Here is a 26,442-nt window from a genome sequence, read left to right on the forward strand (position 1 = left end):
GGCATGGATGGTGGCCAGTGTACATACAGACGGTCTTAAAGGGCCCCCTTCCCTCTAAGTAGAGATCAGAGGACCACCTCCCATAAATTACACACTCACAGCTGGAATGTTCTTTATGGGGTCTACAAGGCAGTGCTCCATAGTGTACCCTCAGCTTAAAGAGAATGAACTTGAGAGCACCTACACTTGGACCCCCCAGGATGGGGTGAGGCCACCCACCCCAGTGGAGTTACCAGGAGCAGACCCTTTGGCCAGAGAGAACCTGCCCCACTGCACACCTGGAAGGATGGGGGGGGTTTCCAGGGAAAGGATGTCTGTGTTCCAGACACCTACTTGCTGGGGCTGGCTTGGAGACAGTGGACACTTCCTGCAACCAAAAGGAGCATCTACCACCCTGGTGTCATTTATTCTCCTGTGGCATTGTGCCATACTTCAAAACCACAAACTGACCCAGTTCTAAATACTGTCCTAAGCCCTGAGTCATCGAATGGCCCCTCCAGGTGGGCCACAGGAAAGAAAGACAGGAGGTGGAAGCAGCTGGGAGAAAGCATGATTTACGTTAGACACCCCTCCCACCTCCACAGCACCCTTGGGTCCAGGATAGTTGGCAGGCAGTCACTTCTTGGCCCAAAACTGCCTGTACTGCTCCTGGTCAAAATCATCAGTGATCTGTGGCTCCTCCTCTTCCTCCGCTACTTTGAGCAGTGCTTCACGTTTCCGGAACCTTGCCCGCCTCTTCTCCGGGGACAGGCTGTCCAGGTCCACAGGCATCTGCAGGGAGAGGCACGCATTCACCATGGAAGGTCGAGAGCCAGTCACAGGCAAGGGCTGTAGCTTCATTTATTCCCTGCCATACAGCTTGGAGCTCAAACAAGGGTGGCAGTTTCTTTTATTCCCTGCCAAACAGCTCAGTTTGTTATTTTCTGGTTTTTCTTTGATTTTTAAAAAGATTTTACTTCATGAAAGAGAACCAGAGTGTCACTCTGGCATATGTGATGCTGGGGATCAAACCTTGGACTAAATCCAGAATTCTACCACAGTGCCACCTCTTAAGTCTTTTGTTGTTTTGACTCTTTTATGTTTCCACTGCTGGTACCTCACATAAATGATTCTACCAGTTTGGGTAGATGATGATGATGATTTCAGGTAAAGAGCAACAAAGAGGGTGCAGGTGGTGGTGCACCTAGTTGTAGCACACATTACAGTGTGTAAGGACCAAGTCAGTGTTGCAGGTCGCCCACCCCCTCAACTTCTATATCCAAAGTAAGTAAATTTAAAAAACAAAAGCAACAGAAAGAGGGAGAGATACCACAACACAGAGATACTCCATCCATAGAGCTCCCGCAGGGTGCTGGGGCTCAAACCTAGGGCATTGCAGCTAGTAAGGCGCACTTCCCACTGGGTGAGCTACCTCTCTGCCCTGGATTCCCAGCTTTTGTTCTTTAACAGAACTTCTGCTAGTTATCTCCAGCCTTGCTTTTGAGATACTCAGCTGCTCACTGCTGGGGCAAGGTCTTGGTATGCTCAGTGAGCTTGAGGCAACCTTCCTCCCTCTTCTCTATTATCCTCACCCAACTCCCTGCTGAGCCATGGACCCAGGGGTATCTCTATGGGTTCTGAAACCTGTGCCCCAGCATGCACTGGGGAGAGAAGCTTACCAGCAGCATCCTTCGTGGCTCTCGGTAACGGATGTGGATAGCGGAGCCATCCTGCCTGACCAGGAGCACAGGGTAGAGGCGTCCGTAGGCCTGCCGGTGCAAGCGAGTAAGGGAGGCCCTGTTGCTGTCAGCCCGCCAGCAGGACGTGTGCAAGCTGCGGCCCGTCACTACACACTGTCGTAATAACCTGCAGATACAAGAGTGCTGGTCAGTGGCCGGTGTTGGCCTGTGACAGCCAGACCCAGTGGGGGCATATGGTGCAGTCTTACCTGACAGGACAGACTTTATCTACAGCCCCTCTACTCATGGGTTGAAGCCCTGTTCCACCTTGCACCAAAGCTTTCCACCTCCCAAATGAGACGGTATAGGAAGGTACAGTCTTTGGGATGTGATTAGGCTGTGGTGAACTTGGAAACCCCCTGAGCTCACCTAAATGCAAATGCTCTAGCACTGTAGCTCTCTCTCCTTGCTGTGAGCACAAGAGAAGGGGCCAATCTGCAAGCCAGAAAGGGAACCCTCACCAGAACTGTGCTGGTGCCAGTCACTTGTAAGCTGGCTAATCTGTGAGGGCAGCTTGCATTGACTGGGACACCTGAGGCCCATGTGGCTTCTGTGTATGACAGGAAGACTTGCTGAAGTCATATTGGTATGCCACTCTATGGGACTGTGTGATCCTACAGCTGTCTCTCACCCCCTTGAAGCCCTGGTTTCCATGCCCTGGCCTGGTCCCATGATGCCCAAAGTGTTTTCCAGCCTGGCTTTTGGGAAACCTTGGAGCCCTGGTTGTGCCACTGTCCACTCGTTCATCATAGACCTGAGGAAAAGTGTGTCTGGATGACGGCCAGAATTTCCTGGAATCATCAGGTACACCAGAAGTCACCCTGTTCTCTCGGCTTTCTTTTGGATACTCACACTGGCAGGTGTCCTGGATACTCAACCCCTGCCTTTTCCTGCCTCGTTGTGGCAATACTGTCCAGCCCAGGCCATCTTGGCAGCTTCCCTGCCAGTCCAATAGAACCTTCCTGCTCTTTGGCCCTGGTTCTAATCACTCTTCTGCTCATGTAATTCCCAGCCAGCTTTCAGGACCTCTCCTTCCACAATACAACCCAAATGCAGTGTCCAGCAGAGTCCAGCACAGGGCCCCTACCTGGTGCTGCATTTCCACCACACCCTGCACTTCGCAGAAACTCATCAGCCTAAGGGCCCTTTTCTCCCACTAGAATCTGTCATCCTGGGGCAAGCAATGCATCCTATTTAGCAAAGAGGGGTGGGTGAGCTCCAGAACCCAAGGCTGGGCAACTGTTCCTGGGGACCTGGGAGCTAGCAGCTTAGGAAGTTTCCAAGAAGGCATCAAGCCAACCCTTTAAGAGAACAGCAGATACAACCTGCACCCTTCCCAGCACAGAAATGCTTCAGGGTACATAGCAGCCAGAATCCCTTCTCCACCTTCACACCAACTCATGGCTTTGGTTGCTGCATCCAATTCCCAGAAACAAGAAAGTGAGGCTCACTTTCTCCTCTGGCAATGCTTCTCACAAGGGGGAAACAAAGGGGAGTGGACAGTAGGGAAAATGGGAGGCAGTTGGGAGGTGGGGAGGTGGAAGGAGGAAGGCTGTGGCTTCTTCCAGAGACTCAAGAGTAGTAGTGAGCTGCAGGCTCTAAAGATGATGGTGATCACTATGTGCTTGGTGCTAAGTACTCATGGGGTACTTCACTTCCCTCATCACCTTGACAAGGTATGCAGTTGTATCTGCTCCTGTCCCCCAGATACTCGTTGGGTCAGGAGCTTCCCTGAGGCAGCACAGCCTCAGGCTGTTGAGTGGGTATTCCCTTGGGCAGCCCCATGAATCCCATGCTTACCCCAGCAGGCCACCCACAGACGCCATTTCCTCTTGACAGTCCCTGTGGAAGCCAGGAGTCGGTCACTGGCCTTGATGTGCAACCTTTTGGACAAGGAGAGATTTTTTTTTTTTTAAAGGCAGGCTTTCAGTTTAATTGGTCCTGCTCAAATTTCAGCAAAGAATGAAGCCACAACAAGTCTCTATTTGCATGTCATCAGCAGATCACTGCCATTCTTAGTAACCTATCAGGCTCCTGGCCCTGAGCTGGCATCAGGCTCATTCATGGAAGGCTTTAAACAGCAGAGGCCCTGGTCCTACCCTCAAAGATCTTGACATAGCAAGTCTTTGGTATTCTGGTGGGTAACCTAGGAAGCTGCTCTGAGAGTGGGATGCAACAGAGATTTGTTCGAATCTTGCTTTCCCAGATCACTCAATTCTTAAATCCTGAGAAGTTAAGGACGACCATGTCCGCTTACAAAAGGCAGCAGGTACTTGGAACTACTCTTGTTATACCGACTTCTAGGAGGGGCGTCTGTATGCGCAGGGACAAACTATGGGTCTTTAAACCGAGTTCCTGATAACTGGGTGAGCGCTGATGGTGTCCCGCTGTCACGCAGGCCTGCTGGCCACCCACTGAGCTGGGCCCCGCCCTCCGATTTAGGAAGTTACTCAACAGGAAGACATAACGCTGTAAAACCTCCAAGTGAAGGGTCATTACCCTCTTTGCCCTCCAGACTGCAGTGAGCGGGGACCAGGATACTCTCTCGGGCAATCTCAGCGTCCACCACCCGCCACCCTGACAGACCTCGTGAGCAGCCCTGAGGACCAGCAAACAACCCTCATGCGCCGGCCAGGTGGGGGTAGTCGTGGCGCGGGCCACGCTCACGGTGACCGCAGAGACCGCTTAGTGAGGCGCCGTCCTTCACGTCATCAGTCGAGCTGCGTCGCGCAGAAATGACGTATTTCCTGACGGGCGGTGACGTAGGGCTTCGCGAGCAAAGATGGGTCAGAAGCCGCAATGATTTGCGTCCCGGAGAAACCGGGCGAGGTCATCGCAGGGCTGAGGTTCCCTGTAGATGGACCGGCGCAGAGTTATGACGTTGTAGTCTCGCAAGGAGTCAGAACCGGCGCGACCCTGGCGTCATCGAGGGTGGTGGAGGGTCGGCGCAGCGCAATGACGTATGGCCCTAAGGGCGGAGGCGACAGCCCCTTATGCTGCGGCGCCCGCTGGCCGGGCTGGCGGCGGCCGCCCTGGGCCGACCCCCATCGGACTGTGAGTTGTGGGTCCCCCTGAGTGGCGGCTCCTCCCAGCGTGAGGGTGCGCGGCCATCGAGAAGGTCTTCGCGCGGCGCGTGTTGCCGGCCTGCTCCGGGGTTGTGGGCGGGGCTGCCGCGCTGCTGCCCTCGGGTCCCGCCCTCTGCGCGCGCGGAGCGGAGCGGCTCTGGGCCCCGGACTCGCCTCCCCGCGTGGCGTCCGCACCGCGTGCACCCGGGGGCCTGCGGGCTTGTGCACCTCAACTCCTGTTCTCGCCCACCCCCAGTGTGCCCCTGGCACACTGTTTCGTGGAGGTTTTTAAATCGCCGCCTTGCAAGAGCTCCCCTCCCGTTGAAGTTGTATTGTGTGTCTGGGCTTCCAGCATCTCTCATGTCAGCTTCTGTCCCCAGCAGACGGCCAGCGCCAAGAGGTCCTGAGTGGGTGGGTGCAGATAGCTGTGCCCCGGGATCCCCAGCTGATCCCATGCGGAAGGGAGTCAGTGTCCCCAAGGTCCTTCATTGGTTGGTTTTGTGTCGGTGTGACCTTGGTTTTCCTTTCTGTATGGGTGTGAGCCCTTTCTATACAAGATCTGGGCTTCTTCCCTCGCTGAAGTTTTTTTGTTGTTGTTGTTTGATTGGTTTTTGCCCACCGGGATTCCATTGCACCCAGTAGGCTTTTTTTTTCCCCTTCGGACGAAGAGTGTGGGGAGGAGAAACAAAACAGCTTCTCCAGATAGCATGTATTCATGGTCTCTCCCATGCTGCAACCTCTGGGTCCTCACGCATGACAGAGACTGTATTCTAATGAGTGAGCTAGCTGCCCGGACTCCCGGCTCTGTAGTTATTACCTGCTGAACCCCATTCTCTCTCATGCTATCTGTGTTCACCTGTGGAGCTGGAGCAGACTTTAAATTTGTTTATTCACATGAGAGGGTAGGGGTGTAGGGACACCAGAGCTTCAGTCTAGCACATGCAAGGTCAGGAGGACAAACTCAGGACCTCAAACTTTTTTTAAGTCCAATGTCCCAGTCCCTGTACCACCTCCCAGGCTGCTATTTGTTTTTACTTAGTAAAAATGTAGTGTGCACTACAGAGACAGTTTGCAAATTAGGGTCTCTGAAACCAAAATGGAATGAGGTGTGAGGGTACCTATTAAACTGTTTTGTGGGAGGTGGAGCACCCAGTTGAGCGGACACATAAGAATGTGCAGGGTCCTAGGTTCAAGCTCCCAACCCACAGTTCCCATCTGCAAGGGGAAAGCTTCCCTAGTGGTGAAGCGGTACTGCAGGTTGTCTGTTCCTTTTTATCTCAGTCTTCTCAATTTGTCTCTGTCTCTATCCAATAAATAAATTAAAAATTTTCTTTAGAAAAACCATTTTGCAATAGGGAAGACAAGTGATTGAGCATGATAATAGAATTGTCCTAAATATGAAATTGGTCAGAGTTTAACATAGAACAACTGAGCAAAAACAGTTTAACTTCTTTATGTTTGGTGCCTAAACAAGAAATGAACACAGGTCACCTTAGTTTTACAAAATAATATAAACTTGCATGAAGCACAAGGACTGACTTGAGAATCCCTGTTCAAGCCCCTGACTCCCCACCTGCAGGGGGGTTGCTTCACAGGTGGTGAAGCAGGTCTGCAAGTGTCTTTCTCTCCCCATCTCCCCCTCCTCACTCCATTTCTCTCTTTCCTATCTAACAATGACACAACAATGGCAACAAAAAGGAAAATAAAGATAAAAATTTTTTTAAATATAAACTGAACTTTGTATGACTTCAAAGGATTTTTTTCCTTTTATAAAAGATAATTTTACTACTAGTAGTTGATTTAGCAGTGCTCTACGAAATTCTAAGACTTAAGGGGGTACAGTTTCACCCCTACATGATGTGTGTAAGTCATCGAACCCTCCACTAAAGTTCCGTGATTCTGTCCTGCCCGCCTCCCTGTACCCCATAACTAACAGTGCTCATGAAGTCTAAGCCCCATAATTAACAGTGCTCATGAAGTCTAAGGGACCGTTTGGTTACTTTTTGTTTGTCTCTTTGGCAAGTTTGTTTACCTTGTTTGTTTATATTTCACACATTGTCTCCCCCACCACCACTATTTGTATATTTATTTGTGTTTTATTTATTTATTTACCAGAGCACTGCTCAGCTCTAGCTTCTGGTGGTGCCAGGGATTGAGCCTGGGGCCTTGGAGCCTCAGGCATGAGTCTCTAAAGCCATTATTGCTATCCAACCCTATCTATTTATGTATTTATTTGTTTTTGTTTTTATTTTGTTTTTTGATGGATGTCATGGAGTATTTATTTGCACAACATCCTCAGAAGCAAAGTCATTCTATGCCTTCCTGCATATCCGCCCCAAATAATTCTTCAACCCAGAGTCTATTATTTATATTGTATTTATTGTTTATTTACATTTTTTCGGCAAAGCACTGCTCATCTCTCACTTCTGATTGTGCTGGGAATTGAACCGGGGTCTTCAGAGCATCAGGCATAAAAGCCTTTTGCTGTACTGTATACAAGAGCAATGGGGATTGAAGTCTGGGAAGGGGTGGAGAGAGTGATATGGTCTTGGTTCTTGATGGTGGAAAAGGATCTAAGGTCACAAGTTATCTTTCACAGTTGGGTTCTTTTTTGTTGTTGTTGTTTGTTTTTTACTAGAGTACTTACTGCTCAGCTATATCTTATAATGGTGCGGCTAGGGATTGAACCTGGGACTTTGGAGTCGCAGGTATGAGAGTCTCTTTGCATGAGCATTATGCTATCTACCCCCCAACCCCCTTCTTCATTACTTCACTTAACGTAGTCATTTCCAGTTTCATCCATTTTGTCCTAAACAATATCTTTTTTTTAATTTTTATATTTTCTTTTTCTCTTTTGTTGTCCTTGTTTTTTATTGTTGTGTTAACTATTATTATGTCATCATTGTTAGATAGGACAGAGAGAAATGGAGAGAGGAAAGGAAGACAGAGGGGGAGAGAAAGATAGGCACCTGCAGACCTGCTTCACTTCCTGTGAAGCAACGCCCCTGCAGGTGGAGAGCCGGGGGCTCGAACCAGGATCTTTGTGCCGGTCCTTGTGCTTCACGCCACGTGCACTTAACCCACTGTGCTACCACCCAACTCCCAACAATATCTTTTTAAATTAGAATAGTATTTTCATTGAGTGTGTGTGTGTATCCCACAACTTCTTTACCCAATCTTTTTTTTTTTTTTTTTTTTTAACCAGTGCACTGCTCAGTTCTGGCTTATAAGTGGTGCTGGCAGTTGAACCTGGGAGCTTGGAGCCTCAGGTATGAAAATCATTTGCAGAACCACTATGGACATGAACTTTCTGGTGCATGTCTGCAGAAAATTGTACCCGTCTTCACTGCACTCCTGTGAACGTTCCAGGTTTTCACTGGGCAGTTAGGGTCTGAGGTTGTCAAATAGTCTGGGAGTTGAGGGAACAGGCTACTGCTGCCTCAGCTCCATCTTCCTGAAAGATGGCCCCTCTGGGCCACTCGTTCACTGTCATAGACCTGGAGGTAGCCCGGCCCCCACCCACCAGCTCCCTGGACACATTTCCACAGGGCCATGGCACCCAGTGGTGTGTGGGGTGAGCAGGCAGGCCTTGGGGAGGGCATTTTACTTAAGGACCCCCAACAGGGGTGTGGGGAGCAGGACTCTACACAGATTTATAGATGCCTCTGACCTGGCGGATCCAACCTGGTGCCCCCATCTCATGCCACAGTGGTTTAGCCTTAAAGGGAGAATAAGAAGGATGACCCGGAGGCTGGGCCTGAGAGCAGGTGGAGGGCTTGGGGGGACACCCTATGGGGAGTGGGCCAGTGGGCCGGCTGATCTGGCCTCCCTCTGTGTATGCAGGAGGTGGGGGGCCTCCTACCCCCAAGGCTCTGCCCCTCCCAGTCGCTCAGCACCTAGGAAGTCAGAACAAACCCCAGGGAGTGCAGACACAGGACACAGCCCCCACCTGCACTGGCAGCAATGTGCACACCAGAGGGGAGGGCGGGACAGGCTGGAGCCGGTGTGCAGACCAGTGTGTGAGTACAAGGTGGCATCTGTAGTGTGCACTTGCACACATGTGTCGTATCTGTGGGTGGGAGGGGGGATATGAGATGGGGCAGTCCAGCAGGCTGGCTGTCACACACAGGAGGTGACAAGTTTTTGTAGCTGGAGACAGGACAGCAGGCAGGGATGCTGAGACTGGGTCACAGAGGCCACTTAAGTTGTGTCCTCCTGCTCCCTGCAGCTGGGGGACTTGTCTGATCTTGTGGCGGGGGGAGCCATGCAGCAGCCCTGGAGGAGCCCCCAGTGGTCGGGCACGCTGGGCAGACACCTCAAACACCCTGCTGTCCTAGGCAGCTCTTCCAGCTGGCCACCCCCCCGCCGCCTCCGGTGTCTCTCTGTAGCACTGCCCAACCCCCACCCCAGGGGGGGTACCCACCTCCATACCTATCTCCTGAGGCTCCTGGTGCCCAGTCTCTAGTCCACTCCTGGCTTTACCGGACCCCTTCTGCTGGACCTAGGCTGGCCAGTGCCCTTCTCAGAGAGGAGTAACTTCCTTCTGTGCCCCATGGGTGGGGCTGGTTGTGGAGCGGGATTAGTACGGGTGACAGGCGACAGCAGGGATTACCAGAGTCCAGCTCATCCGGAGCAGTTACTAGCCAACCCCAGGCTGATTTCTCAGGTGGGTCAGGTCTGGGGTGTCAGTGAGAGATTGCTGTGGCCTGGCCAGTGTTTGTAGCACTCCCTGCTTGGAGCTGTCACCTGTGGCAGGTGTCTGGACCTGCGCGGTGGCTGGAGAGGTGTTGCTACCATTCTCCAGGGTGCTGGGGGAGCGGTGCAGGTGGGGGAGGCTGATGGGCCCTCACTTCTGCCTCCAGAGCAGTTCCCAGAAGAGGGCTGGCTCCCGCTGACCTTTACAGAGGCTGCCTCGGGCATGGTGCCAGGAGGCTGTGAGTGAGACCAGGCCCCGCTTCTGCCTCACCCAGGATCCAGCACCCAAGAGCGTGGCAGCAAAGGGGCGAGATTCCTCTGTACTTTCCATCTAGCACCACCACAGGGGAAGGGCACCCAGTGCTCTTCCAGATTCTGAGTCCACCCCTCCCCTCCCCACAGTGATGTCAGGCCCCAGGCCCGTCGTCCTGAGTGGCCCATCAGGCGCTGGGAAGAGCACCCTGCTGAAGAGACTCCTGCAGGAGCACAACAACATCTTTGGCTTCAGCGTATCCCGTGAGCACCCCAGGAGGGCCCAGGGGTTCAGGAGTACCCTAACCTGAGGCCCACACTGGATCCCCTAATGCATATCCTGGAAGCTCCCTGTTACATAAAGCATGTTAAGTCAGGCCCTGCAGGGACTGGATGGGGTGCTGGGTGTCCCCACTTGATGACAGGGGCTTCTTTGTAGACACCACGAGGGACCCAAGACCTGGAGAAGAGAACGGCAGAGGTGAGTGCTCGAGGGGGCTACCAGCACAGCAGGGCAGGAGGCCCAGGGCACTGAGTTCTTCCAGCCCCAAGAGCTGTTCCTAGTAAGCCCCGGGGCTGGTACCCAGGCCACAGGAGCACTCTCCTTCCTCCCACCCCTCCTCCTTCCCAGATTACTACTTTGTGACCAGGGAGGTAATGCAGCGGGACATTGCTGCCGGTGACTTCATTGAGCATGCCGAGTTCTCAGGGAACCTGTATGGGACCAGGTAGGATGAGCCTCTGGGGTGGGGGGTGGGGTGGGGACGTCTCTAGTTGTGGGTTCAGGTGGGTAGACAAGTGTCTATGGGGGTCAGTAGGTGAGGGACCCTGCAGTCCCACAGGCACAACAGGGCAGAGCCCAGACCCCCAGTTAAGCAGCCACTGCCGGCAGAGATTTGTGGGCTCCTCCCAAGTGGGCCTGAGGCGCCAAGCAGCACCTTGCTGTGGACAGACCCAGACTTGCCTGTCCCCACGCCTCTGGCAGGGGGCAACACAGCAGCCCCACCCCTGGGAGTCAGCTGAGATTAAGCTGGGGAGGGCAGCAGCTGCCTAAGGGGGTTGTTGGGCCCGTTGATCCTCTTAGACGGGACCCTGGAGCACACTAGAGGGCAGCCCACCGCGGGAGGGGGCAGCTGGCCTGTAGGGTGACCCCAGGGTGAATGCAGAGGGCCACAGGGCTCTGAAGACAGAGGCATGTGGGACATGGGGGGGGGGGGCTCCCTGGTGAAGTCCCTGGTGACTGCCCACTTCCCACAGCAAAGCCGCAGTGCGGGCCGTGCAGGCCATGAACCGCATCTGTGTGCTGGACGTGGACCTGCAGGGCGTGCGCAACATCAAGAAGACCGACCTGCACCCCATCTACATCTCCGTGCAGCCGCCTTCGATGGAAGTGCTGGTGAGGGCCCAGGCAGGGCCTGCACGGAGGACCTGCACAGGATGTGGGTGCCGAGGCAACCCAGCAGCCCCCCGACCCTCGGGCTGTGTTTCAGGAGCAGCGGCTGCGGCAGCGGAACACAGAGACAGAGGAGAGTCTGGCAAAGCGGTTGGCGGCTGCCCGGGCCGACATGGAGAGCAGTGAGTGTGGGCACCAGGCACCTCGTGTCCCCTGCCCCTCCCCCACAGGCCCCAGTCACCCAACTGGGGTTCCCAGTGTTGCCAGAGCCTGCAGTAACCTGCCCCCTCCCCAGGCAAGGAGCCCGGCCTGTTTGACCTGATCATTGTGAACGACAGCCTGGACAAGGCCTACCAGGCCCTGAAGGAGGCGCTCTCTGAGGTGGGCTCCCCCAAGCCTCTCACCTGTATGTTGGGAGGGGAAGTAGGGGGGAAGGGACAAGCCCCATGACACCCTGTGGACCCTCTCCAACTCACTTGCTCTCTCCCTCACAGGAAATCAAGAAGGCACAAGGGACCGGTTGCTCCTGAGGAAGCTGATAACTAGGTTCTTCCCGGGCAGGCCGGGTCTTGCCCATGTCTTTGGGGTGGGGGTGCTGCTGCTTGAGGGCCTCCTCTGCCATGTTTCTCTTTCCTGTGGGAATGGGGACTTATTTCTAATAAAGAAACACTGGCTTAGTGTCCACTGACGATGGGCTAGGTGCTTCCTGCCCTGAGGCTGGCGGGGAGGGCATTTGCTCCCCCCTCCCCCACATGTGACTGGGTGAGGATGGGCTGCCTTTGTGGGCTCCTGGGGGCTGAGGAGAGGGGACCCAGAGACAAACACTGCTGACCTGGGCGGGGGTTGCATGTGGCAGCTCTGTCCGGTGCTGCCCAACAACTTGTCCCCAGAGGACACCTGGGGACAAGTTCCAAGTTCCCTGGAGCCTAGAACACACTCAGACCCTGGGCTGCGAGGATAGTGGGCTCTGGAAGTCAGCAAGACCACCCACCCTGCCATCTGGCTCACCTGTGCTCTGTCCTTGCGGGCTGCTGGGCCTGGGCGTCTGGCCTCTGCCTCTCCTTGTGCCCCTTCTCGGCCCAGGACAGTGGTGACGGCACAGGCAGCTGTGCTTCCATAGTGGGGCCCAGGCAGTGGACAGGGAGGAGGCTGGAGCCCAGGCGGAAATAGCCGGGGTGGGGTGGGGTTGGGGGACTGAGCTCCGTCCAGAAGCCCAGATGCACAGAGGCTGGAGAGTAGGAGCCCAGCCTGGATACCGCTCCGCAAATGGGGGCGCTGGGCTGCCCCTAAGGCACAGGGGCAGTTGAGGTGGGTCTCCACTGCCTGCTGGGCTGCTGTGTAACATGGGGAGGCCCCTTCCCTCTCTGAGTCCTGTTCAGCCCCAGCTGGACAATCGGGGATTCAGACTCTAGGCCTTGAGGGGAACAATGGGTCCCTTGAAGGCCCTCCCCCTGCATTGTGCTTGGTGGTGAGAGGTAGCTCTGGGTCGGCTCCGGGTCCAGCCACGCGCACCCCTGGGAGAGCCAGTGACCGGGTAGTAGGTGGAAGGCTCAGAGAAACTCCTATTTCTTGACCTGAAAAAGGTAGGCCAGGGAACCAGGTGTGGGTGCCCTTCTTGGGGGGAGGGGGTGTCAGTGTCCACCCTGCACCCCAGTGATTGGGGGTGGGGTTGTGGGGGAGCCAGGCTGACCCAGGTTGGGCAGTCCTCTGTCTTGGGCACAGATACCCTGAGGCAGGGGCTGACCATTGGACCTCTCACAGGACAAGACCTAAAGAAGGGAAGGCAGGAATTTGGGCCCCAAACTCCAGGGGCTGTTTGGATCAGCTGGTGATTGGGGAGGAAGGGGTGGGGATGCACCTAGCAGCTGGGGCTACTCAGGCCACAAGAAAGCTGGCCAGCCCACGCCAGCTAGGCAGCTGCAGTGCATCCACAGTCTCGGGCCTGGGGGCGGGTGGGGACTGCCCCAACCCTTCCACACAGCAGGTGGATCTCCTTGCTGACCCCTCCACCCTCACCCCTAGGCCTGGTGCGGCTTTCTCTTTGTTCCTTGTGGGGACCTGCCCAGACCCACAGCTCATCAGAAGGCACACAGACCCCAGCCCTCAGAATAGCCCCAGTGTGCCCCCAATATCTTGGTCTGTTCAGGACTGATGGAGCCCCAGGAAGATTGCTCCCCTTTGGCGATCTCGTCTGTGGTGCAGCTGGCCAGAATGGGGAGTCTCCAAGCCTGGGACTGGAGTGCTGCCCTGATTGCCATAGGCTGGGGGCAGAGCAGCTCAGGCCCAGGTGGCCTTGCCAAGGGTGGTTTTAGTGACATGGAACACGGGAGGTAGTGTTGGGCACAGGCCCTCTGTGAGGAGCTTCTGGGGTCTGGCATCCTGCCCTAGGGAGGCTGCAGGAACAGAGGTGGGGTTTGTGCAGTAGCACCCTCATGGGAGGAATACTCTGCTTTTCTGTCCCAGAGTGGAACAGAGCAGGAGCAGGTGCCCTCACTAGGCCCCAGTGTCCCTGTGACTGAAGGGCAGTGCCACCTGTACCTTTGGGTGGCCAGGTCCCCTCAGTGCTTGAGTGCCTGTGTGAAGGCAGTGTGCTGGGGGTGTGGAGACCTTCATTCCCAGCTCATTGGTGGTGGGGGAAGCTGTGAGGTGCTTGGTGGGGGCAGGAGCAGCCCAGGGTGACCCTGTGAAAAACGTGAATTCTGTCCTCAGCCTTGAGCTCCCCTTGGGCTAGGCATACTGCCAGGGTTACGGGGGACCTGGAGTGGAGGCTGGTGGGCCCAGTGCTTGTGACAGAGGGTACCCAGGCTGGGGGGTTGTGGAATGCACTTCTCATTCTAGGCCTGAACACAGCTGGTGAAGTGGGTGTTGAGACAAGAGGACAGGGCTAACAAGGGAGTGGCTGAAGATGATACAGAGAAATAACACTGAGGCCTAAAGGAAGCATCCTCAGGGTGGGAAGCTGCTCTGAGGGGTGGTACCCCAGGGTTGCCACAGGCCCAGCCAGGGGAGCAGAGGGCTGTGGGCCCTCCCTGCCACCCCACCTGGGCCAGGAAGCCCTGCCTGCCCAGCGGTCCCCTTAGGGCAGTGTGAGGAAGTGCACTGGAATGGGAGGAAATGGCCAGGTTGGCAGCAGTGTGTCCTCCAAGAGTGCTGGCCAGCCCCTCCTGGCTCTCACCCTGGCCCCAGGACTCCTGTGCAGACCCAGAAGTCAGAGGGGCTGATGAGTGGAAGTCCAGTTAGTCCAGGCCTGGGTGTGGTAGGTCTGATGCAGCCCAGGCCATCCTGGAAACCCTGGCATCTGAGTGCCCTCCATTACCTCTGAGCTGCCACCCCCCCACCCCCACCCTCTGGCATGAACATTTGGTCTCGGGTCTGACCAGCCAGAGGAGTGCCCTCGTGAGCCTCGGCCATGCACCCCAGGGTTGCCTGAGCTCCCCAGGATGTTGTAACAGGAAAGGGTCGTCCATTCCCTGCAGCTGTGAACAGGATGGCTTCACATACACCCACACTTCATCTCTTGGGTTCTAACTGCACCCAGGCTGCCTCTTGGGTGTCCTGGGTGGGCACAAGAGCCCTACCTACTCCCCAGGAAACAGGGCATCTCCCCTGGCCCCCTCTTCCCTCCCACTCTGAACTCCCTGCTTTGCCATCTGACTCTGAGTCCCTCTAGGGGGTTGTGGGTCCCAGCCTCCTGCCGGGGGGTGACAGGTCTTGGGCTCTGAAAGACCATGGAGGTCAGAGTTGAGAAAGACAGGTCTCCTCACCCTGAGTGGGAGGAGAGACAAAGACAGCTGCTTTCAAGGGCTCCTGTCTTGATCCCTGCCCATGGTGTGTGCAGATCTGTATGTGTGGTGGCTGTGTCATGCAGTTCTGAGCCCACAAGTGTCTAGTGCGTTTCTACATGGTGTATACATGTGCGGACCTGAATCTGTCTGTACTCGCGTGGCACTAAGGGGCGTTGTACACAGATGTAAGGAAGTGGGGTCATTTCCCCAGGAATCCCAGTTGCCCCTTCTTCCTGCCCTGAGGGGCGAGGTTCCAGCTGCATAAAGAGGGCCTGGGCTCTGCCTGCCTCACATCTGCCTGCATCGCCTCTGGGGCTGCCTGCAGGAGGCAGGGGCCACCCATGTTGGGCACTTGATCCACTGTCCTCTAACTACCCAGGAGCAGGTACTGGCCTTACTAGTGTGTGTGTGTGTGTGTGTGTGTGTGTGTGTGTTGGGGGGGTGTTGTTTGAGGCTACAACTTTCTCTGGAGGTTCTGGGGGGGCATGTACAGCACTGCTGACCTAGAGGGAGCATTGGTCTGAGACATAAGGAGTGATTGTGTGCATATGTCACAGGTGTCCAAGTGGTTGTACGTGTGCTCAGTGTCTGTGGGCCTTGTCAGAAACACCCCCATGACATGCCCAGCCAGGGTACCTTAGCTTCAGGGGATACTGGTCAGAGACCTGATGCAACTGGACCTGCCTGCAAGGAGTGAAGGAGCAAGGGGGTTCTTCGTGGTGGCAAGGGCCATAACCCTTGTGCAGGTGTGTGTGTGTGTGTGTGTGTGTTAAACTGGGAAATGGAAAAGGTGTAGGGCAGGCTGGGGCTGAGTCCCAGGCAGGGAGGGCCCTAGGATTCTCAGAACAGGACTCCGTAAGATGCTGTTGATTAACTAGTTGGCCTCCCTTTTCCGTCTGGCACCCCAGATTCCTTCACCCAGGCAACAAGCTGTGACTTTCCCGGGTTTGGGAGGATGGCAGAGCCCAGGACAAGCTGGAGCTGATTCAGGGCTCCTGAGTGGGGTCAGGCATGGCAGGGTCCAGGAGGATACTGCTCTGCCAAAGCCAAAGTATCCTGTCTAACCAGGCCAAGGGCAGGATCGGGGTTAGGCAGGGACATTCCGGGGGACCCCTGGACTCAACCGCCCTACCGATGAGCCCTACAGGTCCCGCCCCCCCGCCCCTATGACCAACATGAGCTGGAGCTTCCTGACTCGGCTGCTGGAGGAGATCCACAACCACTCCACGTTCGTAGGCAAGGTGTGGCTCACAGTGCTGGTGGTGTTCCGCATCGTGCTCACGGCCGTGGGCGGCGAGTCCATCTACTCGGACGAGCAGACCAAGTTCATGTGCAACACGCGGCAGCCGGGCTGCGACAACGTGTGCTACGACGCCTTCGCGCCCCTGTCGCACGTGCGCTTCTGGGTCTTCCAGATCGTGGTCATCTCCACGCCATCTGTCATGTACCTGGGCTACGCCGTGCACCGCCTGGCGCGCGCCTCCGAGGATGAGCGCCGCCGCGCGCTCCGCCGCCGCTCGGGCCTGCGCCGCGCCCCCCGCGCCCCGCTGCCGCCGCCGCCGCACCCCAGCTGGCCAGACCCGGCCGATCTGGGCGAAGAGGAGCCCATGCTGGGCCTGGGCGACGACGAGGAGGAGCAGGGCCCCGACGGGCTGGGCGACGACGCAGACGCGGAGGAGGCAACGGCCAAAGGCGGGGACAACAAGGCGGGTGCAGGGGGCCCGGCCGGGCAGCACGATGGGCGGCGGCGCATCCAGCGCGAGGGCCTGATGCGCGTGTACGTGGCGCAGCTGGTGGCGCGGGCCGCCTTCGAGGTGGCCTTCCTGGTGGGCCAGTACCTGCTCTACGGCTTCGAGGTGCGGCCCTTCTTCCCGTGCAGCCGCCAGCCCTGCCCGCATGTGGTGGACTGCTTCGTGTCGCGGCCCACCGAGAAGACGGTTTTCCTGCTGGTCATGTACGTGGTCAGTTGCCTCTGCCTGCTTCTCAACCTCTGCGAGATGGCGCACCTGGGCCTGGGCAGCGCGCAGGACGCCGTGCGCGCCCGCCGCCCGCCTCCCACCGCCCCTGCGCCGCGTCCGCCCCCCTGCGCGCTGCCGGCCGTGCCCGCCGGCCTGGCCTGCCCGCCCGACTACAGCCTGGTGGTGCGCGCGGCCGAGCGCGCGCGCGCCGAAGACCAGACCCTGGCCAGCCTGGCGCTGCAGGCGCTGCGGGACGGCCACGCGCACGGGGACTGCGACAGTCCCCCGCCCTGCCCCGGCCTTGCTGCAGCCTCCCGGGGGCCCGCCAGGGTCGGCGCACCCGCCTCGGGCTCGGGCAGCGCCACGTCGGGGGGCACGGGCGGCGGGCAGGGCCGGCAGGGCGGGAAGCCCCGGGCGGGCTCGGAGAAGGGCAGCGCCAGCAGCAGGGAGGGCAAGACCACGGTGTGGATCTGAGGCGTGTCCCCTCCGCCCCCCCCCCCCCCCACCTGGCGGTGGGAAGCTCTGGGCGCCGTGCCATCTGCCTTCTTCCCAGCCCTGCTGGCCTGACCCCCGAGGGGGCATCCCTTCCCGCCTGAGGCCCCTCTGGAACTTGGAAAGCACAGACCCAGCGGGGTGGGCTGTGACTGGGACACTGCCCCCACCCAGGGCTCCACTGACGCCCAGTGCTAGTCCCCGCTCCCTTCTGCAACACCCCCACCCCCACCCCCAGCCTATATTCCCGTGTTCTGGCTCCTTCAGAGTTGGAAGCAATCCCAGGCCTTCAGCCTGCAGAAGGGGAAACTAAGGCCACCGGGGCAGAGTCCTCTGCCCAGCCTTGGTTTGCACCCCCCATATGCCTTGGTCTTCGCCCAGAAGGGATCAGTTCCCTGTCCAGACAGCAGGAGCTGAGATCCTGGAGCCTTGGGGGTGGCCAGTGCCCACCTTCCTGAGGACCCTTCTTCTGGCACATACTTGAAGTCCCACAAAGACACCTGCTCACCTTGCCACTGGGACCCACAAGGTGGCAGTCACGTGGGTGGGAGGGGAGAGAGCCTCCTATCCTAGGTCTTCTTGGACAGTCTCCAGAACAAATGGAGGGAAATAGTGTGTGCACTCAACCAGGTGCACCACCGCCTGGCTCCCCCAAAAGGAAGTGAAATAAAACTAACGTTGTGTATAGTTCTGTGCCATGTGTGTACTTTGAGAATGGTGTGTGTGTGTGTGTGTGTGTGTGTGTGTGTGTGTGTGTGTGTTGCTGTGCACTGTGAGTGTGCATCCCTGGACAGCTCCAGGCAGTCTGGGAGAGCTGACTCTCTTCGAGGAAGGATGGGGTATCCAGGCTTAGGTGAGCCTCTGGAGGTCCTCAGAGACAAGTGGGTTCCACTCTATGCCAGGCACCAGGCCAGGGGCATGGCCAACACACAGATGGAAAGGAACAAAGAAAGCCATAGGGCCAATCAGTCAGATTCCAAGGCCAGCTACTGCCGGTCAGAGCCACCCTTCCCCGTCCACTCTTTGGGGACTCAAGCTGCCTGCCAGCCTGCAACCTTTTGTCCCTAGGGCTATGCTCTGACCTCAAACCCCTGTCTTTGGTGGGGTCTGTCTGAGCCCCTGTCCTGGGTAATCCCCACCTGTGCTGGAATTGGCCTCAGCAGGACAGCAAGGATATGCTCCTGGCCTTATGGACCATGCTGTGGTGATGTCATCACAGGAGGCCATTCCCTGTGACATAGTCCCTTATTGGTGATAGACACTACAGGCATGGCAGGCAGCCTTAGACCCAGCAGATGTACAGCCCCAGCAGAACATTCTGAACTCCACTCCTGTAGTATCTAGCACTTTATGTAGTGCTCAGGGGCCTCCTGGTGCTTTGGACGGAAGGGACCTCAGGAGCCTCCCGCTGGCCCCTGTGCCTTCTAGGCCAAAGGGGCTGGAGGCAAAGGCAACAGGAAGATTCCACACTAAACCAGTTGGTGCCTCTGGTGTGGCTGAGCTTCCTCACAACATGGTGGCCCCAGAGGATCCAGCAAAGGTCATATAGGACCTCTCAGCTGCTCAGCAGAGCACAGGAGATAGGGCACCCCCACCTCCACCTCACCCTTACCCCCACCCACACCCACACAGCCTCTGCAGCCTGTCTTCTACCACAGTCCTGCTACCTGGGGCACAGGTTTGCTGCACATCCCTAAACATGGAAGTGAGACTCATGGAGGCTGGGAGTATTGGTGTCCAGGGTTTTGGTCCAGTACCTTCAGGGTATCAAAGAGAGCAGGTGAGATTAGCACTGACAGTCAAAAACTTTGGAAAAGAGGGGCTGGATGGTGGTGCACCTGGTGAGCACTCATGTTACAGTGTGCAAGGACCTGTGTTCAAGCCCCTGGTCCCCACCTAACGGGGGAAAGCTTTGCAAGTGATGAAGCAGAGCTGCAGGTATCTGTCTCTGTCTCTCTCTCTTCCTATCACCCCCTTCCCTCTTGATTTCTTGCTCTCTCTATCCAATAAATAAATATATTTTTAAAAATTAAAAAAAAAAAAAGCTTTGGGAGGCAAGGGAGACAGCATAATGGTTATGCAAACAGACTCTCATGCCTGAGGTTCCTAAGTCTCAGATTCAATTCCCAGAACCACCATAAGCCAGAGCTGAGCAGTGCTCTGGTCTCTCTCTCCCTCTCTCTCTCTCTCTCTCTCCCTCTGTGTGTATGTTTCTGTATCTCTCTCAAAAGTAAAATTCTTCTTCTAGCGTTTGCCCTTCTTCCGTAGCCAGTCAACAGCGTCAGGTTAAGCCTGATGTAAAGTTTCGAGACCTCCTTTGAATCTGGAGAGGTGGCAGTCGTTGACTATGTGGGTCATAGTCTGTCTGTCGCCGCAGGGGCAGTTCGGGTCATCTCTGACTCCCCAGCGATGGAACATAGCGGCGCACCGGCCATGGCCTGTTCGATAGCGATTGAGGAGGGCCCAGTCATAACGTGCTAGGTCAAAGCCGGGTTGACGCTTGCAGGGGTCTGTGATGAGGTGTTTGTTCTTTACCTCAGCTGACTGCCAACTCTGTTTCCAAGAGTCTGGAACAGAGAAGTTCAGTGTAGGCGTAGGGGACCAGATTGGATGACGAGATGTCAAGCGTTGGACAGGGTGGGCGAAGATATCCGTGTATATTGGCAGGTCCGGTTGAGCGTACACGTGGGAAATGAACTTAGATGATGCTGCATCCCGACGAATATCTGGTGGGGTGATGTTGCTAAGAACTGGCAGCCATGGAACCGGGGTGGAACGGATGGTTCCAGAAATTATCCTCATGGAGGAATATAATTTGGAATCGACGAAGTGGACACGGGGGCTATGGAACCATACTGGGGCACAGTATTCTGCAGTGGAATAGCATAATGCCAGAGAGGATGATCGTAGTGTGGAAGTGCTCGCGCCCCATGAGGAGCTGGCCAGTCTTGCAATGATGTGATTCCTCGCGCCCACCTTTGCTGCAGTTTTTATGAGATGTTCGTGAAATGACAGGGTGCGATTGAGAATAACGCCAAGATAGACTGGCTGGGCTTCATGCCGGATTCTCGTATCGTCAAGCTGCACATTAAGCTCATGCGAGGCCGAGGCATGGTGTAGATGGAAAACAGATGATACTGTTTTTGCAAAAAACAAAACTTTGGAAAAGCAGATGGCCCTCTCCAAAATACCACTATGTGGCAGGTTTCATCCAACCAGAGGGCCTAGAGGGAACAAACAAGTGAAGGAAGCAGGAACTGTCTTAGCCTCCTGACCTCGGGCAGGCTGAATCCTGGAGCCTCCACAATTGCAAAAACTAATTCTTAAATTTAAGTCTCTATATTTGGGTAGAGAGAGACAGAAATTGAAAGGAAAGAGGAAGATGAGAGAGAGATAGAGAACTGCAGCACTGCTTTCCACATGTGAAGCTTTCCACCTTGTAAGTGGAGACCAGAGGCTTAAACCTGGGTTGTTGCACATTGTAACATGAGTGTTCTACTGGGTGTGCCATTGCCTGGTATATATATATATATATATATATATATATATATATATATATATATATATATATATATATATATATATATATGATAGAAACAGAGACATCAAGAGGGAACAGGGAGATACACACCTGAAACATTTCTTCACTGCTTGTGAAGCTTCTGGCAGGTGAGGAGCAGGGGCTTGAATCTGGTTCCTTGCACATTATAACAAGTGCGCTCAACCCCCACCTGCCAACATTAAATCTCTATATATCCACCAAGCCAGTGTCATTGGAGAACCCCAGCCAAGACACATCCAATCAGCCAGAGATGGTTATAAGGATAAATTAGCTGTGTGGGGAGCTGCAACCAGAGGCCCATCCTGGAAGATGTCTTTCTATGGGCTATGGAAACAGACCACAGACAAAAGGTTTGAGTTGCACACATGCTGTGCTCCCAGCTCTGGGGTCAAAAGTCTGAGAATTACAGGGCTGGCTCCTGAAGCCGTTTTCCTTGACAACAGCTGTCTAATCTCATGTCCTCACATACTCACTTCTCTGAGCCTTTGTCCTAATTTCTTCTAAGGATACCATGGGATTAGAACCCACACTGATCTCATGTTACCTTAATCACTTCTTTGAACACTAGCTCTGGACAGGGGTAAACAGTATAATGGTGATGCAAAGAGTCTTCTGATGCTCTGAGATTCCAGGTTCAATCCCCCCACCACCATAAACCAGAGCTGATCAGTGCTCTGGTAAAGAAGGAAAGAAGATTATCTTTCCAAACAATCACTGAGGATCTGAGGGCTGGGGTGTGGTTCCAACAGGTGAATTTGGAAGATGCATTTAGCCCATGTTAGAAGATGCACACACCCAGGAGCCTAGGAGATAGCATAGTGCTCTAAGCAACCACTATACCTGAGGCTCTGATGCCCTAGATTTAATCCCTAGCACCACCCAAAAAGGAGTGTGGGGGAAGGAGAAGAAGACAAATAATTAAAAGCTTCATCACACAATTTGGGAAGTGGTGCAATGGCTAAGCTTTGAGTTCAAAGTATGAGGTCCTGAGTTCTGTCCTCTGCATTACATGTACCACAGTGATACTCTGGATTCATTCTCTCTCTCTCTCTCTCTCTCTCTCTCTCTCTCTCTTGCCTCCAGGGTTATCACTGGGGCATAGTGCCTGCATTAAGAATCCACTACTCCTGGAGGCCATTTTTTCCATTATGGTGGTGTTGTTGCTATTGTTGTTGGATAGGAGGGAGAGAAATTGAGAGAGAAGAGGAAGATAGAAAGGGGGATAGAAAGACAGATACAGGGAATTGGGCTGTAGCACAGCGGGTTAAGCGCACATGGCGCAAAGCACAAGGACTGGCGGAAGGATCCCGATTCGAGGTCCCAGCTCCCCACCTGCAGGGGAGTCGCTTCACAGGCAGTGAAGCAGGTCTGCAGGTGTCTCTTTCCCTCCCTCTGTCTGTATTCTCCTCCTCTCCTCCATTTCTCCGTCCTATCCAACAACGATGACAACAACAATAAAAAATTACAAGGGCAACAAAAATAAAAATTAGAAAAAAAAAAAGAAAGACACCTGCAGACCTGTTTTGTCACTTGTGAAGCAACCTCCCTGCAAGTGGGGAGCCAGGGGCTTGAACCAGGATACTTGAGCAGGTCCTTATGCTTTGTACTATGTGTGCTTAACCCAGTGCACTACCACCCGATCCCCTGCTCTGGCTCTTTATTCATTCATTTATTTATTTATTTATTTATTTTTGGATAGAGAGAGAGAAATTAAGAGGGAGGGGTAGATAGGGAGAGAGACAGAGAGACACCTGCAACCCTGCTTCACCACTTGTGAAGCTTTCCCCCTACAGGTGGGGACCAGGGGCTAGAACTCGGGTCCTTGTGCACTGTAATATGTGTGTTCAACCAGGTGTGCCCTGCTCTGGCTCTCGCTATCATGTAAATACTTTTTTTTTTTTTGGTAAAAGAGAGTGGAAAAGATAGCATAGTGGATATGCAAAAAAACTCTGAGCCTCCACAGCTCCAGGTTCAAGCCCCCACATCACTATAAGTCAGAACAGAGCAGAGCTCTGGTAAAAAAACAAGCAAACAAACAAAAACCCTCCATTACATGAGACAAGGGACTCCCTTCTGTGGGAGACAGGGGCAGGGAGACAACACTGTCACTTTAGTAAGTTCAGACACTTGCCAACTGATGTCACTTGCTGTCCTAAGCCTGGAAGCCCACAAACTAGGAGTGTCACCTCATGTCTATCACAGTCCTGTTCTTAATGTAATTCCTGATGCTCTGATATGACTACAGTCTCACACCTGAGCCCTGATGTCCTAACAGGTGGTCACCCGCCAACCAGGACACGGTGTCTGTGAACCCCCGGGGGAGGCTGAGCTCACTGCTTATACGGCACCTAGTGCTCAGTTATTTAGACAGCAACTGGGTGCCAAGTGTTGGCACACCTGGTTAAGTGTACATATTGCAGTGCTCAAGGACCTGGGTTCAAACCCCTGGTTCCCACCTACAGGGGCAAAGCTTCATAAGTGGTGAAGCAGTGCTTCAGGTCCCTCTCCCTCTCTTGTCTTCTCTATTTCTCTGTTTCTATCCAAAATAAATAAATAAATAAATAAATAAATAAATAAATAAACAAATAAGAAAGCAAAGCACCAGGCAGCCTGGTTTCCTTATTTTTCAGGGTGGCCACAAGAATGGAGAGCTCATCTGGGGTGCGGAGCCAGACCCCCCACCCGTCACTGTCTTCCTCATCCAGGCTCCCTGCTTTGCCTCGGGCCTGGTGGGGCCCCTACTGCCTGGGGCCCCACCCAGGTTACGCCTGAGCCTGGAGCAGGATCAGACAGAAGAGCCTCCGTCTCACTCTCATCCGTTTCCATGACCAGAGCCAACCCATGGCAGTTCAGGGAGATTATGGAAGGCTGCTGGGAGGAGTGGGGGCTCCAACACCCCCGAAAGGGGGCAGCTTCCTTCTGTCTTTGGGAAGGGAGGATGCCGCGAGGAGAGAATAACAGGAAGCCACCCCTGCCCCCTGTGGCAGCTGGGAAGCAGGGTCCCAGACCCCCACGCCTGTCAATTTCCCAGTTCTCAGCTCCCCACCCCTCCCAGTGGCTCCAAGGCCTGTGACCACAGAATCAGAACACAGTACACAACCTTATCTCCAATGCATGGGGTTCCCTGGGAGTCCTGCAATGCCAGACTAAGGTCCCTACTTCCAGAGCTGAAGGTGTGAGGAGTAGCCATGTGGGGGACCTGAGCAATAGCCACTTGTCTGTGTCCACAGGCAGGATAGCATAGTGGTGAAGACAGCCAGGAAGGCTTCCTGAAGGGTCTGCTGGGGATGGTGAGTATTGCTGTCTGTCTGCTCCAGCCATGAAGCACTTCTTGTAGTCTATGCAGCGAGGAATGGAGTTTTATTTGACTTGGTTTGAGTTACTGAACATTGAAGCTGCCCCTGAATCTGAGGCTACCACTTTGGACAGTGAGCTGGACCGGGTGCCAGACTGGGGGGGTCTAGGAGGTCCTGAGGTAGCTACTGCCCTTCCTGCTGTTGTGCTGGTGGGAAGCAGATTCCTAGGCTCTGGGGGCTGACGTGAGGCTGGAAGAACGTGCCCCCACCCCGTATTATGCTTTCCTGCTTCCTCCCTGTCTTCACCTCACTGGCAGGGAGGTGACAGGTCACCCATGGAATGCCAGGGCAAGCAGAGGAAGACCTCCTCCACCAGGGGCTGGGGGCTGCATGCCATGCTAGGCAGGTCACCACCAGGAAGCCAGCAGGGAGGGGGCTGTGGGTGGGGGCCTGAGGCTGTTCACTCACCATACAGTTAGCACAGACATGGTGGCTGGCAGGGACACAGGACCTAAGAGGGCTTGAGGAGAATGGGAAGGTTGAAGGCAGAGGTCTATTCACAGGGAGAGAACAGCCTGGGACAAGGAGACAAGAACTAAGACCAGGGTCCAGGGAGGTGGTAGAGTGCATGATCTGGTTGTATGAGGCACTAGGTTTGATCCCCAGGCTCAGTGACAGTGCGGTGCTCTGGTCTTGCTCACAAAAACAGAATACAGCACTATAACCACAAGTAGAAGACTATGGGGTCACAAATACAGAGGGTAAGGCCCCCTTTACATGGGGCCTATCAGTCACCTAAGCAGTGTTGAGGTGTGAGTCTTCGGCACGGACGTTTTCTAAGCCAGCCTACACCCAGCCTTGTGAGAACCAGCACATTCAAGAGAGGCCCAGTCCTCCATGAAGGAGACAGCCTGTGCTCCATGTCAGTCAGTGCCATGGCACTGGGATGTGGTGGTATGCCTGGTACAGGGCACCTACACCTTCTGCAGGCTGATGTTCCAGTGCAGATGAAACACATACTAGACTGGTCATGTTGATGCTCAGCAAATCTAGGCGAAGGATAAGACAACTGACTTTATTAGTCTTCCATACCTTCTGTAATTACAAGCCCCAAACCAGAAAGCTTGGTATACAATAGGCAGTCAGCTCAGTTTTGGTGGAGGTGTTATCTGGGTTCAATCTTGATGAGGTCTAGCTTTGGGGAGCTGTTGGTTGTGGTGGGAGGTGTTATGGAACATATTCCATAATACAGCTCTCTAGTGTTACAGTTCAAAAGTAACCAAAGAACAAGACCGAGGCTGCATGGAGGGCCGGGAGTTACATCTATTTCTCATTAACAGGTTTCAGGTCGATTCCTACCTGGCCTGAATGACTTTTCAACCTCAGCACCCAGCCTCATCGGTTTTCAAGTTGGGTGCAGCACAGGCTGATTGGTTACAGAGTCCATCAAGGTGCTGACAGTGTCAAAGGTGAGAGAAGGCTAGCCAGGATCTCAGTCCTGGATCTCAGTCCAGGATCTCAGTCCGCTTAGGTTTCCACTCGGGATACAGGAATGTGAAATTGAGAGTCCACCACTTGCGGCAGGTTTTCTCATTCTTTTGCCTATGGATTTTTCATTTCACCTCTATAAAAACTCTAGAAGTGCTTTTGAATTAGTGGACACAAGGAAATCGGAAGAGTGGTGTACCTGGGAGGGGCATGGAAGCTCCAGCCTCCTTTCCCATACTTTGCCCTCTTCCATCTGGCTGTTTCTTTTGTATACTACGTTTTATATTATCCTATATTTATGTATTTTATATCCTATTTAAAAAATTTTTAAATACTTTTATTTATCAATGAGAGGGATAAGGAGAGCGAAAGAACCAGACATCACTCTGGTACATGTGCAGCCAGGGATCGAACTCCGGACCTCATGCTTGAGAGTCCAATGCTTTATCCACTGCGCCACCTCCCGGACCACTATATCCTATATTTCTGAGTTCTGTGAGCTGCACTAATATATATATATATATTTTATCACTATCAGGGTTAGCTCAGTGGTGCTAACAAATTAACCACAGGGGGAATTATGGGAACCTTGAGTCTACAGTCAGCTGGTCAGAAACACTGATGACAATCTGGACTCTTGACTGGCATCTGAAGTGGGGTGGGAGCAGAACCGTAGGGTTGATTCACAAGAACTAAGAGGGTGAGGCACTCCATGTGTTCATCAACTGAGAGAAGGGA

The 26,442-nt window shown here is 54.5% G+C and overlaps 3 protein-coding genes across 5 annotated transcripts; 2 read left to right on the plus strand and 1 right to left on the minus strand.

The window, feature by feature from the left end:
* Positions 1-538: 538 nt before the first annotated feature.
* On the minus strand, positions 539-4,443 carry MRPL55 (mitochondrial ribosomal protein L55). 2 transcript variants are annotated; one of them, XM_016193432.2, is made up of 4 exons: positions 4,305-4,443; positions 3,519-3,601; positions 1,659-1,845; positions 539-771 (listed from the first exon to the last, which is right to left on the minus strand). In XM_016193432.2, the coding sequence occupies exons 2-4, from the start codon at positions 3,542-3,544 to the stop codon at positions 616-618; spliced, it is 369 nt and encodes a 122-aa protein (XP_016048918.1). In that variant the 5' UTR covers positions 3,545-3,601; positions 4,305-4,443; the 3' UTR covers positions 539-615. The 2 variants fall into 2 exon arrangements, with proteins under 2 accessions (XP_016048918.1, XP_007535138.1); XM_007535076.3 differs by having other exon boundaries at positions 4,218-4,356.
* GUK1 (guanylate kinase 1) lies at positions 4,220-11,812 on the plus strand. Of its 2 annotated transcripts, none has more exons than XM_016193431.2 (8): positions 4,220-4,353; positions 9,881-9,994; positions 10,170-10,211; positions 10,362-10,458; positions 10,988-11,126; positions 11,221-11,305; positions 11,419-11,504; positions 11,618-11,812. In XM_016193431.2, exons 1-8 carry the CDS (start codon positions 4,341-4,343, stop codon positions 11,651-11,653), a joined length of 612 nt encoding a protein of 203 aa, XP_016048917.1. In that variant the 5' UTR covers positions 4,220-4,340; the 3' UTR covers positions 11,654-11,812. The 2 variants fall into 2 exon arrangements, with proteins under 2 accessions (XP_016048917.1, XP_007535139.1); XM_007535077.3 differs by lacking the exon at positions 4,220-4,353 and adding an exon at positions 4,614-4,772.
* Positions 11,813-15,361: 3,549 nt separating this feature from the next.
* On the plus strand, positions 15,362-17,481 carry GJC2 (gap junction protein gamma 2). Its single transcript, XM_060197422.1, has one exon. The coding sequence runs from the start codon at positions 16,075-16,077 to the stop codon at positions 17,338-17,340; it is 1,266 nt and encodes a 421-aa protein (XP_060053405.1). The 5' UTR covers positions 15,362-16,074; the 3' UTR covers positions 17,341-17,481.
* The last annotated feature ends 8,961 nt before the right edge of the window (positions 17,482-26,442 follow it).

Source organism: Erinaceus europaeus, chromosome 9, assembly GCF_950295315.1.
Source record: "Erinaceus europaeus chromosome 9, mEriEur2.1, whole genome shotgun sequence".
Taxonomy (NCBI): Eukaryota; Metazoa; Chordata; class Mammalia; order Eulipotyphla; family Erinaceidae; genus Erinaceus; species Erinaceus europaeus.

Coding starts and splice junctions, on each gene's coding strand:
- MRPL55 (XM_016193432.2), bottom strand. CDS start 3,544: ATGGCGTCTGTGGGTGGCCTGCTGGG. Junction 1,846..3,518: donor TCTGTGGGTGGCCTGCTGGG/GTAAGCATGGGA, acceptor TTGTATCTGCAG/GTTATTACGACAGTGTGTAG. Junction 772..1,658: donor AGCCACGAAGGATGCTGCTG/GTAAGCTTCTCT, acceptor CTCTCCCTGCAG/ATGCCTGTGGACCTGGACAG.
- GUK1 (XM_007535077.3), top strand. CDS start 4,712: ATGCTGCGGCGCCCGCTGGCCGGGCTGGCGGCGGCCGCCCTGGGCCGA. Junction 10,212..10,361: donor TGGAGAAGAGAACGGCAGAG/GTGAGTGCTCGA, acceptor CCTCCTTCCCAG/ATTACTACTTTGTGACCAGG. Junction 11,306..11,418: donor CCGGGCCGACATGGAGAGCA/GTGAGTGTGGGC, acceptor CCCCCTCCCCAG/GCAAGGAGCCCGGCCTGTTT.
- GJC2 (XM_060197422.1), top strand. CDS start 16,075: ATGACCAACATGAGCTGGAGCTTCCTGACTCGGCTGCTGGAGGAGATC.